This window comes from Poeciliopsis prolifica, unplaced genomic scaffold, assembly GCF_027474105.1.
Source record: "Poeciliopsis prolifica strain line A6 unplaced genomic scaffold, Auburn_PproV2 SCAFFOLD074, whole genome shotgun sequence".
Lineage (NCBI taxonomy): Eukaryota > Metazoa > Chordata > Actinopteri > Cyprinodontiformes > Poeciliidae > Poeciliopsis > Poeciliopsis prolifica.
Window position 1 is genome coordinate 1782272 of NW_026562449.1, and position 12963 is coordinate 1795234.

Genomic DNA, 12963 nt, shown 5'->3' on the forward strand with positions numbered 1-12963 from the left:
TCCATCACCTTTCACCGCAGTTACAGCTGCAAGTCATCTGTTGTCGCATTTTCGACAGTTCTTTTTCTAAAACAACCAGTACTCAAGTTCTGAACAACCGTCCTCCACTGCGAAGAGAGAAGAGCTGAACAAGACGACTGCGAACGTTTGGGAGATTGGCCAACACAGACTGAACATCTTTGTTCACTTCCTCTGCTGCCTTTGCTAAAACTACAGGCAGACTACAATTCTAAAACAGAGCAGAAAATGGACGTCACTCCTCACAACTTCTTCTGTTCTCTGATTGGCCTGGTCAAAAATCTACCATCCATGGGAGAAATTCCAGACTCAGATACAAGAAAAATAGCACAGGAATGCATTAGCCAGTGTAGTATTCTTTTACTGGACGGAAAACATTTCGTTTAAAAAAAAATCAAGAAAAAAGAATTTCACCCTTGCATGTTTTTGTGGACAACAAAAACGCCTCTTTTCATTAAACGCTGATCTATTGGCCCGACATCTGAACTAACCAATAACCCCAAACATGTCATACGCATCATACATAACAAAGGACCCAATGTCCATAGCTACCACAGAAAAAAAATAATGCATAAGGATTTCCCTCCTGCTTTGTTATTCACCATTTTTGTTTTCTTGTCTTGTTTCGTGCTATCCTTGTGTGGAGGCTTAATGTGCACATCCAATGCTCTATGTTTACTGCCACTTACAGGCCTGGAGGAGTAACAAAAAACCAAAAAAGTATTTTGGACCATTCTAGATGTTAAATGAAACAATTTCTGAAGATGGTTTCTTGTGGAGAGGGGTGTTTTTGAAACCGAAAAACCCCCAAAACATTCCCGTGTGGGAGATATCTGACAGGATATCAGATTGGAGAACTAAATTCCAGTGTGGGCCACACTCTTCAGGTATTTGTTTTAGAAGAACATTCAAAACCTCGAACCCTTTGACTTTCTATTCACCAATATGCACTTGTTTTTGTTGGCCCGTCTCATAAAATCCCATTCAAATACACTCCAGTTTGTGGTTCTGATGTGTAAAATAATCTGGAAAATTTCCAGCGTTTTGAATATTTTTGCCAGCCACTTCATCTGCAGCTGCACAGTAAACAACAGCAACAAACAAGGGTCATTTATAATTCAGGAAGAGTCAACCTGACTGAGTGATACATGCTGTTGTGATAAACAATGGCCTGCAGATACATCTAGCAGTGAATATTTAAAGGGCTTTTAGAGACCTGGTGAACAACAGCAGAGACGCTTCATCTGCTGAGAAATGGATGCACAGTCATTAGGTAAAAAAAATATTAGAAAAATATTGATGGCGTTTTTTTTTTTGGGTATTTTTTTCTTTTCATAATTTCCAGATTAAACAGGTTATTGAACTAAATGCACGTGTTTAATCCCAGGCCTCCGCTGGGAAAAAACTCCCCACAAAAACGACAGGGACATTTTAATGAGTCAGAGTGGATGTGGGACAGAGCGTTACCATGGGACCTCGACTCTGACAATGCCGACGCACTGAGCTCATAAAAACAACATGATCGCACATCTTTAATTACCACCAACACATGAAAGTGGCCTGTCTTCTCCTGCTTTGTGGGACTACATGAAAATTCCTCTTTCACAAAAGTCCCCCTGCTGTGCTGTGTTCAGTAGAGAGAAGTTTTTTTTTTTTTTCTATTTTACAAAAGGTGGAGGGAGGGAGGGCGTGGAGCTGAGAGAGAGACAATGGGACTGGAACAAACAGCTGTGTGAACTAGAACATTTCTGAAGAAATTTAACTGGGGTCTGCCAAAGTGTGCGAGTCGGTTTGATGCTGAAAATTAGCAACAACACTGAGGTGAATTAAAATCTAGTCAATAGCATGTGGAGTATCATTATTATGTTGACTAACAGGGACTTACTCCATTCTGTTTGAGAACAATTGTGCATTTAACACAATGCAGCCTGTGAATTGACTCCGTCCATCATCTGGAGTTGCTCTGTGAAAAACTCCAGATGACACAGGTGGAGACCTCAACAATCGCCTGGATCTATGACCACCTCACTAACAGACCAGTCTATAAGAAGGAACAGAGCAGACTGGACTTCTTCAGGAAGCTAAAATCCTTCCATGTTTGCAGCAAGATGCTGCAGCTCTTCTATCAGTCTGCCGTTGAGAGCGTCATCTCTTCTGCTGTCATCTGCTGTGGCAGCAGCATCAGAACCAGGCACATAAAAAGAGCCACCAATCACCACGTACAATAACTCTTTGTAGAATTTTAATTAATTAGTTATAACAACATTTAATTTCCTCTGGGGATCAATAAAGTATTTTTGAATTTTAAATAAATGTGAATTATTTGTTACGGAGCCCCATAGGGGACATGGCGATTTTTTTTCTTTTGTGTCTCCTCGCAATACTTTTGCGTCCCCTTGCGAGGGGAAAAAAACCTTTTGTTTTATTATGAAAACCTTGGGAATTTTATTATGTATACATCAAATAATAAAGGAGTGAAAAATTTAAGCTCTCAAAAACAATGAATTGTCAATTAATCAATTGGTCATGACTGATGATGAAGGGAGCTAACTCAATTTATCTCATTATAAAGAGATAGCTATATCTCATGTTAATATAAAAAATTGATACAGGCTGCATAACCAATATAAAAAAAGAAAACATTTCTCATATGGTTGTGTGGGCTCCACAGTTGTGCAGCCCACACAAGGGCATTATAGAAAAAACTGTAATGCTCCACTTGTGAAAGTATGTTAGGCTTCACCTTGACACTCAGACAAAAAACAAAACAAACAAAACACAACATTCCCACATCAACCAATAATGTATTAATTTTTATTAATTAAAATAAATAATTATTTATTAATATAATTCATTTGATTTAATTAAATAATATAATTATTTATTTGTTTACTTATTAATCCCTTTGGGATGAATAAATCTGTCATTCCTTTGTCCGAATCACACCAGTCTTTGAAGTGTTACTTTGGAAACTGACACACTAAACTGGCTCTCTGGGTCCAGCAGGTTTATTGGGTCACTAGAATCACTTATTGGCACATGAAGTAATCCAGTAAATGAGCGCACAAAGTCAGAGTCACCACTGTTCTTTGAACAGGAACCAGTCCAAACAGAGGATGAATTGTTATCGGTAAAATGTTTTAATCCCCATATTTGCATTATCACAGCACAAGCATGCTGCTTTCTCGCAACACAGGAGGCTTTCCCTGCACATATTTAATACGCAATACAAAATAGTTCACCCACAACATAATAACGATATCACGAAGGCCTCACAACATTTACTTTTTCACTCAAAACAGATTTTATTGGGCCAGCTACACCTTACTTTTTTTTCTCTTGTGTCGCCACCAGATGTCACTAAAACGAAGCTGTCATTGAATGCTTTTCATTATTTTGATTTAGATTTTTTTTAATTCACCTTTGTTAATTTAAGAAGTGGGATTTATACATAAACTTCAGTTTTGGTAACCCTGACTAGGATGATGTGATTTTTTTTCAGCCATGTCAGAATTGGTTTATTTAGCGAAGCCGCAAACACCTTTTTCGCATCATACGAGTCACATGATCAACAACCCGATATTACTGCTTGTGCAAACCACAAAGAAGAAAACGGCAGGAAATGGTGGGAGGACGGTGGGGCGGGTCGAAATATTTGTAATGACTTATTGCACGAACAAGCTTATTCACCTGTGATTTTTAATTGGTTTTCTTTTTCAATGAAGAGACTGTAATCGCAAAGTTGTGATTTTCGACACTAGCGGGATATCGACAAGGATTTGTGCACATTTGTAATGGAAAGGCAGCTAATGTTGCTGTTTTACACCCCAGAAAAAAAGGAACTGATAAATTACCAACTAAATATTGATCAACTTAAAGTAACGTTTAAATTTGAAAAATAAAAAAATGCTGTTTGTCAGAGACTAATGGGGGGAGGTTATAATTAACATATTCAATCTTCTCCTGTTGCAGATACCTGCTATGTGCTGTCATTCGCTATCATCATGTTGAACACCAGTCTACACAATCCAAACGTCAGAGACAAGCCCCCTGTCGAGCGTTTCATCTCCATGAACAGGGGAATCAATGAAGGAGGCGATCTGCCGGAGGAGCTTCTCAGGGTGAGAGTTTGTAATAGGCGTGTGTGTGCGTGTGTGGGTGCGTGTGCGTGTGTGTGCGTGTGTGTCAGTCTTGTAGTCAAGAACACCTAACCCGAGACCAAGACAAGACCAAGACCGAGGGAAGACCAAGACCAGCGCCCCGTGCTACATGACACAATAAAATGCGAAATATGATCAAAATTGCTCATCAAATTGATCTGAACAATTTACATTCCCATAAAAACACTTGGATATTAATTACTTTGAGCTAAAATAAATTTAAAAGCAGAACAAACTCTATGTTTTGCTTATCTAAACATATAATGCCCTGGGCATTTGCCCACATCTTTCATGTCAGAAATCACCACTGTCTGCACCATTAAACATAGCAATTGAGGCAATGACCTGACAGTAAACAATGCTTAACTATAAACACTGACCACAGAGCAACAAGCAAGAAGTAACCAAGCACAAGGCGTTCACTGTGACTGTTCTCACCCTCTCTCCCACTGCATGAAGCCAGGCAGCACAATGCTGCAATGTCTGCCATCATGGCAGACATTACCTCGAGACGAGACCATTGTCTCGGTCTCATCTCGAACTCGAACGCATTTGAGTCAAAAAATGGTCTCGAGACCAAAAACGGTCTCAAGTACTACAACACTGGTGTGGGTGAGTGTGTGTACGTGCGCGCACGTGTGTGTTTGTGATAATTGATAATCTATAATGCCTCCACCTCTTGTATTCAACACAAATGAGCCATGTTCTCCCATACCCCCCCAGTTTGATTAATAGTTTTCCTGCCTCGTCTGCAGAATCTTTATGACAGCATCAAAAATGAGCCCTTCAAAATCCCAGAGGACGACGGGAACGACCTGACACACACATTCTTCAACCCGGACAGAGAGGGCTGGCTCTTAAAGCTGGGTAAGTGGATTAACAGAACCTGGAGTGTGATGGTTTCTGTCAGCGGAGCATCGGAATTACTGAAAAAAAAGGTGTTTTTCTGTTTTCTGCTGAGTCAGTGTGTTTTTATGTGTTGCTTGAATTGATGTTTGATTTTCAAAAGCAATGCTGGAGGGTGATAGATTTTGGGGGAGGAAAATATATATATATATATATATATATATATGTATATATATATTATATATATATATATATAAATTCCCTTCTCACCCACCGCGGGTGGTTCTTATCCTCTGAGCTCGGGTCCTCTACCAGAGGCCTGGGAGCTTGAGGGTCCTGCAGTATCTTGGCTGTGCCAAGGACTGCACATTTCTGGACTGAGATGTCTGATGTTGTTCCTGGGATCTGTTGTAGCCACTGCTCCAGTTTGGGGGTTACTGCCCCGAGGGCCCCGATGACCACAGGCACCACTGTGGTCTTCACCTTCCAGGCCCTCTCCAGTTCTTCCCTGAGGCCCTGGTATTTCTCCAGTTTCTCGTGCTCCTTTTTCCTGATGTTGCAATCACTTGGTATTGCTACATCTACCACAACGGCTTTCCTCTGTTGTTTATCCACTACGACAATGTCTGGTTGGTTCGCCATTACCATTTTGTCTGTCTGGATCTGGAAGTCCCACAGGATCTTAGCTCTGGCGTTCTCCACCACCTTTGGGGGTGTTTCCCACTTTGATCTTGGGGTTTCCAGTCCATATTCTGCACAGATGTTTCTGTACACTATGCCTGCCACTTGGTTATGTCGCTCCATGTACGCTTTCCCTGCCAGTATCTTGCACCCTGCTGTTATGTGCTGGACTGTCTCAGGGGCCTCCTTGCACAACCTACACCTTGGGTCTTGTCTGGTGTGGTAGATCTGGGCCTCTATTGCTCTGGTGTTTAGGGCCTGTTCCTGGGCGGCCAGGATGAGGGCCTCTGTGCTGTCCTTGAGTCCAGCTTTTTCCAGCCATTGATAGGATTTACTGATATCAGCCACTTGGGTTATTTGCTGGTGGTACATCCCATGTAGGGGCTTGTCCTCCCATGATGGTATCTCTGGCACCTCAGCCTCCGTTCCCTGTTGTCTGAGACATTCACTGAGCACATTGTCTGTTGAGGCTTTGTCCCTGATGTATTTATGGATCTTAGTTGTTTATATATATATATATATATATATATATATATATATATATATATGAAAACCCAATAGTGATTTTTACTCCCCCAGACCTGTAAGCGGCGCTAAACGTTGATTCTGGGACATGTGCATTAAGTGGTTAACACAGAAAGAAAAAAGGAATGGTGAACAACAAAGTGGAGTCTTTTATGTGGAGGGAACACGTATCATATAGAACTAATAAACTACCAGAAGGTGATCAATCAATCAATCATTGCTATCTATGATGTGTTTGGGGTTGTAGGTCAGGTTAGAGGTAGGGCTAATACGCAGCGTTTTCTCATAAAATGTATTAGCCAATCAGAGTGAAGCTATTAAAGGTTCAACCCTGCCTGCGACCTTTGTGTCAAAATCAGAAGCTAAAGTCAGCTGGCAGCAAACGCAAAAGGTCATCAGCAAAACCAAGACGTAAATGTCACAAAGACTCTGAATCTGAATATATGGTATTTACAAATACTTTGTATTCAAGTCCATTTATTTTAGATGTTTCATATTGTTTGCAAAAAAATATAAGCTTGCTTACTTTGTCACCACCACTATTCTTTAGGCTCACTTGAATCCAATCCTTTTACCCAAATAAGTATGCCATTTTTATGAACCTAGCACAAAAATATACCAACCTTCCTTCTTATTAAACGTATGCAATTTATGGATTTCAATCACTTTGTGGAACTCTTTAATAAATAAGCTGTGATAACATGCATTCCAGAGTCGTACTATTATTTATAGGCTTTGGAATCTATTTTCACAGCAACCTGCCAATCTCTACTCATGTAAAACAACTTTAGCATAAGTCAAGATCAGCATGTTTCGGTTTGTTTGGACTTACACTAGTTTCCTGAAGAATTCAGTCTGCTTCCGCTTGGAGGAAGCTTTCCGCCAAGCGGAAGGTCACCACTTCCATCTGCAGTCAGCTGTTATTGCTAACAGGAAGCTAACAGGAGGGTCGTGACCTTGGCAAGTTCTGAACATTTTGCTTTACTCAGCAGTGCAGATTTAGCCATCTCAACTGGATATTTATAGAATCAACTTTGGCACAATTTTATTATTTTATTTAACAAAATAAAGCCCCAAAAGTCATTGTGTGTAGGCACCTAACCAAAACCATCCACTGATTTGAATAGTTTTGATCAGGAACTTGTTCTGTGATGTTTTGGTTTATTTTACCTGCGACAAGGTAAGTTGTGTCTATGGACACGTTTTGTATGCAAATCTCAACATTTATGTTGAAGCACAACTTCCTCCTGTAGACAGCTATCATCATCAAAAAACAGAAAATGCTGTTTGTCTACTTCATGACTTCTGATTTAATTAATTTAGAAGAAATATTAAAGATTTTTGATCCTTCGCCAATTTTTTCTCTGAAAATTCTGCACCTCCATCATGGTTGCTAAGATACTCTTCATAGGTTTGTTGGGCCTGACGTGTCAGTGGTAATTCAACATCACAATCACATCTTTGTTAAGCCTCTCCCATCCCCTCCGCCATGTGCCCACTCTTCTTCTTGGAATCCTTCAGAACTCCTTTGCCTCTGAGCCTTTCTCTCAAATCTCTGTGTTCTTTCATTCTGTTCAGCGTCGGCTGTTCCCTCCTAAATCTTTTGCATTAGGTGGTAGGTAACACTCCGTCCTAGTTCTTCCTCCCAAGCACATTGAGAGTGCCGTAGACTAGCAATAGCTGTCATATCTCTCCGAGCAATAGCTGTCATATCTCTCCGAGCACACCGGGGCCCCAGATGTGCGGGGCACCTCGTAAAACTGGCCTGTTTACCAGAGCTGTGAGGCAACAGAACGGCTGTGGGGTGATGGGTGAAGTCCATCACAGGCAGGCTGGAGGGAACTGATCTGCATGCAGAGTGCCTGGAGTCTTCCGGTGGCTGTGGAGGGGTTTGGGTGATGCACATGGTTTATCTTAGGTGGTGCCCACGCAAAGAACTGATTCCTTTTTCCAAGAACTGCATTCTGCTCAATACATCTTCTCTTTCCTGCTGTTTTTTCCCCTTCTAGTTAAACCAAACGTCTTTAAGTAAGTTAACATTAAGCTTCTAAGTTTTAATGCAAGTGTGAATCTCAATAAATTATAATGAAAAACGTTATGTATTTCATTATAGATTTTGTGTTTGTTATACAGTTATGGACCATTAATTTCTATGCTTTTGGCTCACTGTTATTAAAAATTCAACATGTTTTTGTGTTATAAAATGTGCTTATTACATCGGAAAGATTTAAAACTGACTTTTAATAGATGTTATGGCCTAAACACTGCAGACTTGATGTCAATATCTTCAAGTCTGCATGAGGTGATTACTATGGAAATAGGTTGTTCAAACTGTTTTATCAAAGCATAATTCTGGAAGATTTAGTGAAAGGAAAAAAGGTGGGCAAATAAAACTGTCTAAAACGAAGCAAATAGATTGTCTGGGTTTATGAGGGAAATGTCATAAAAATGGCTAGTAACACCCAAGCAGTATATCATACAGGAGCCCCTAGAATTGAGTCCATATACAGTACGTACATGGACAATATTTTCAGTAAACTATTTCTGTATTAAAAATACATTTTTACTGGTCTTTGAATAATCACATTTTCTGAGATACTGTATTTTAGGATACTATTTAGGCTAGTCAAAAATTAGCAGCTGGGCTATTCTTTGAATTAGCCTAGCCAAGAATTAAAAACTGAAACCTTCTGGATTCCACTCATTTCAGGGTATCTACAATATGGTGTTTTCCTGTAGGTACCGTCAGCCTGTCCACAGGCTTACCATGCAGGTAACCTGGTCATCATGCTGGCCCTCTGCAGCTGGAACCCCGAGCCATGCTTGAGCTTGTGTTGTGGGAATGTACTGCTGCTCATTCAGCATAAAGAACAGCCTTGCCCCTTTTCATCCTCCTTCCTGAGTTGCTTCCCTGCAAACCTCTTGCTGCTTTGTCATGATATCCGCTCTCTTCCTGTTTTGCCTGCTCTCTGACCCAGCTGCTCTAGACCAGAACCATTTTTTCCTCATTAATGCCGCACCCTCTGTAACTCCGCTCTCCATCAGAGCCACTCCAACTGAGTGTAATGAGGGAACATTATTGTTGATGTCTTAATGAAGACACTCTCCTGGACTGTCAGCTCTGTGCTGCTGTGGAGCCTCATGTCTGTGCTCTCGTAACCCTCTGCTGTTACCAAAGGCGGAGACGCCTGCCGTCACCGTGTCTGATCTGGTCATCATCAAACCTGGGCAGCATGTTCCCCTTACTGACACCAAGGCATGAGAGTTACAGTTACCAAAACTCATGACTTCAGAACCACAGAAATGTTCTGTTGGACCACTTCTGGAGTTTAAATTTTGCCGCCTGTCAGCTGACCGACTATAGTTCTCACCTGTTTAGATTAAAACAAATATGTTTGGAAAAAATGTCAGTCTCGAGAAAACATGGGAAATCATGGCTGAGAATCTAGAGGAGTTTTAGATACTAATATTTAAAGGAACAGCATCTCTTAAACATTAGAGATGTTAATGTTTAAGGGATGCTGTTCTAAAACTACTGTTAGAAAACTATGAGCAGCTAGCCCAACTACCAGCTAACATTAGCATTTTAATTTCCAAGCACTACAGGGCAAAACAGCAAAAGGTTATAATGCTCTAAAGAAGCTCTTGAGAATCACTACATTTGTGGATATTTTAGTTTGTTCTATGTTTTAACACTATTAAAAGGAAATGACTGAATAAATAAATAGCTCCAATAACTAACATACATTTGTATAATTGTTGATGCTATTTAATCTATCACCAATAAACATACAACAATAAGTTGACATTGTGCATTTTTGTGTATCTACAGCGATATAGTAAAAAAGCAGCATCATTACAATTGAAAATGTACACACATACACACACACACACGCACGCACGCACGCACGCACGCACGCACGCACGCACACACACACACACACACACAGCCGAAATGATTTCGGTTATTTTCAGGCATCTGGTGAAATCTGGACCTGAAGCCTGTAAATCCAGGAGCCTGTGCATCGCATTGTGTCCGTTTGTGAGGATGACATCAAACATATGGCTGAGGGATATTAGCAGCTGTGTACAGGCTTATGGCTCGACTACTGCGGAATTAGCCCAAGTTCTCAGATTACATCCGATTACATCATTAACGGCAGTTTTTTTTTTTTTTTTTTTTGCATTTTCTACAATGTCAGCAAATACATTATGAACTATAAAATGCAGATTGAGGAATCATTGCTTATATAAAGTAGAGATGGGGTAATTATGATCCAATTAAGTAATTCTATTACTTTAGTTTAAGAGAGATTTTACCTCATGTAACTCAAAGAAAGATTCTGGTCAGATAACGATCAATTGGACTTTCATTAGAACAATCCAGACACATCAGTTTTCTGCTCCAGTCAAACTCACAAACGTTTTGGCACCGCCTCGTCAGAGATGGTGTGTGGCATTATGCTGCAGCCGTCATGTTGGAGCTTTTTTTTCCAATGGTAACACGGAGTTCAAATGACTTCACAAACCTCCCCTGCTTCCCGCTGGGAGCTGGGGGGGGAAGGAGGCTTCTAGATGCCCCGATCCAGACTGAGGATCAGAACCAGATGTAGTACATGAATAGTACATGAAGCTGGGGTGTGTTGTATGTTACCTTCTACTGTGAACAAAAAATAAATAAATAAATACTCAACTGGCAACTCGGCGTAAACTCAAATGCCATCTATTTCTTCCCGATAGGCGGCAGAGTCAAAACGTGGAAGAGAAGATGGTTCATCCTAACCGACAACTGCCTCTACTACTTTGAATACACAACAGTAAGTAGCAGCAAGTACATTAAAGGGCAGAAATAATCTTCCTGTTGTGCTAATAGCATAACAGGACAGGTTGAACTACTTTTAACTTTATATTGGATGTTATATTATATTAGATATTTATATTACTAATGCTTTAACTTTATATTTGATATAAAAGAAATAAAATACAAGATGATGTCAGCTGGGAATCATGTCAAAGAAAGCATTGGTTCATTATTTGTCGCAGACTGTAAAGCACACCACCTGGGATCTCCATCTTTTCTCGTCCACACGACAACACAAACAGAGTTTTTTCAAAAACCTCCACATTGGCCGGAGTGTTTTTGTTTTCAGTGAATTAAACAGGATGAAAGGCCGAAGTGCATAAAAATATTCTTGTTTACCCAGCTATCTGGTTACATGTCGACTCGGCCTTTAATAATAAGATGATTTAGCACCTTTTTGCTCATCATATGTCCAACAACTGTTTTATTGAATTCTGTTTGAATCTCAATCCTTATATAGCCTCAAAAGGCTATATGAAAGAATTTGATGCAACAAAAAAAAAAAAAATCTTTTTTATGTCAGTATCATAAAAGACAGTGTCACAAGTCTTTGCCCTCTAGGTTTACTGTTTAGTAGATGTGTCCCTTTGGACTTAAATGAGCCACACTCCTGCAATTAACATGAGACTTGATTGAAAACATCTGCAAAATCCACAGCAACACATCTGGCACTGCAAAGACATAACCCACCTCTAACCCCCCCAAACCCCACAGCCTGGAATCCCCCCGCGTACACCGGCGCCTGTAGAGGTGGTGGGGGTCCACGGTTCACACCGAGCCAGCTGCCAGCCTCCGTCCATGAGGGAGAATCTGCCTCACAGCCACGTGAAAAACAGAGAAACACAATCACTCTACAACAGTAAAGACAGGCGTCTGTCGTCGCTACAGCAACCAGAATGAATGTGGAGCTCAGGGTTGCATCTCCCCCAGGTGATGCAACCCTCATTCTGATCCCCTATGTGACCAGAATGAGGGTTAACCTTCGGCAGGTTTTCGGTTCAGTCAGACTCTCCTCAAAGTAAAGGAGCAATAATACTTCATAGAAGTGCATTGGGTAGGATTTTTTTATGATTATTTAAAGCAATAATTTCTTGCAGTAGAACACTCTCATTCTCAAGAAACTCCCAACATGTTTAGTTTGAGAACATTTAGAAAGAACAAAGACTCAACTAAGAAATTAAAGGAGCAGTAAATTTTATGGTAAACCCACTTTTTGAGCTTTACATCATGTTATAACTTATTCTCTCATCAAAATCAGACCTGAAGTGTTGCTTTGATTCTTCCATTCATGTTTGAGAAATCAATTATTCTTCATGGTAACCATTAGGCTGTGAAAACCCCTGGGTGGACATAGCCCCGCCTTCGGGGACAAAGCTCCTCCTCTGAGCTGCAGCTTCCAAGCTTCCGACTCACAGAGCAGCCCTCCTCCACTCAGCTCCTTCAGACTAGCCAGTAGCCAGAAGCACACACCTGGTGAAACTGCTCATCTCATTTTAAGAGATGAGCAGTGGAATGCTGCTAAAAGCGTTGTTAAAGGGTTGATAGAGGAGCCATGTTGTGATGACATCCTGATGTGGAGTTTCAGAAAGAGCTGGAGTTTTTAAAGAGACAGAGGCCCAAATTTAAGGTATCGCATTACAAAGTCAAATTTCTTTTAAGTGATATCTGATATTAATAGCATTTTTATAACAACTGAGCATAAGACTGTGCTATGAAATCCAATTTGTCTAAACATTTCAGTGTGAGATTATGTCACTCAAACAAAGGATGGATTTGTATTTTATGTGCATGGGTAATAATGTGCTTACCACCCATCTCCATTTTTTGGCCAGATATTTTCTTTTTCTTTCAATGTTCAGGACTTTAAAGTTT

The 12963-nt window shown here is 40.4% G+C and overlaps 1 protein-coding gene across 1 annotated transcript in view; it reads left to right on the top strand.

The window, feature by feature from the left end:
• LOC129352238 (cytohesin-3) overlaps nt 1-12963 on the top strand; it is a 38898-nt gene that overhangs the window by 21058 nt on the left and 4877 nt on the right. The window contains exons 8-10 of the mRNA XM_055021113.1: nt 3991-4139; nt 4934-5045; nt 10971-11047. Coding sequence (XP_054877088.1) covers nt 3991-4139; nt 4934-5045; nt 10971-11047 — 338 coding nt within the window. The remainder of the gene's footprint in view (nt 1-3990; nt 4140-4933; nt 5046-10970; nt 11048-12963) is intronic.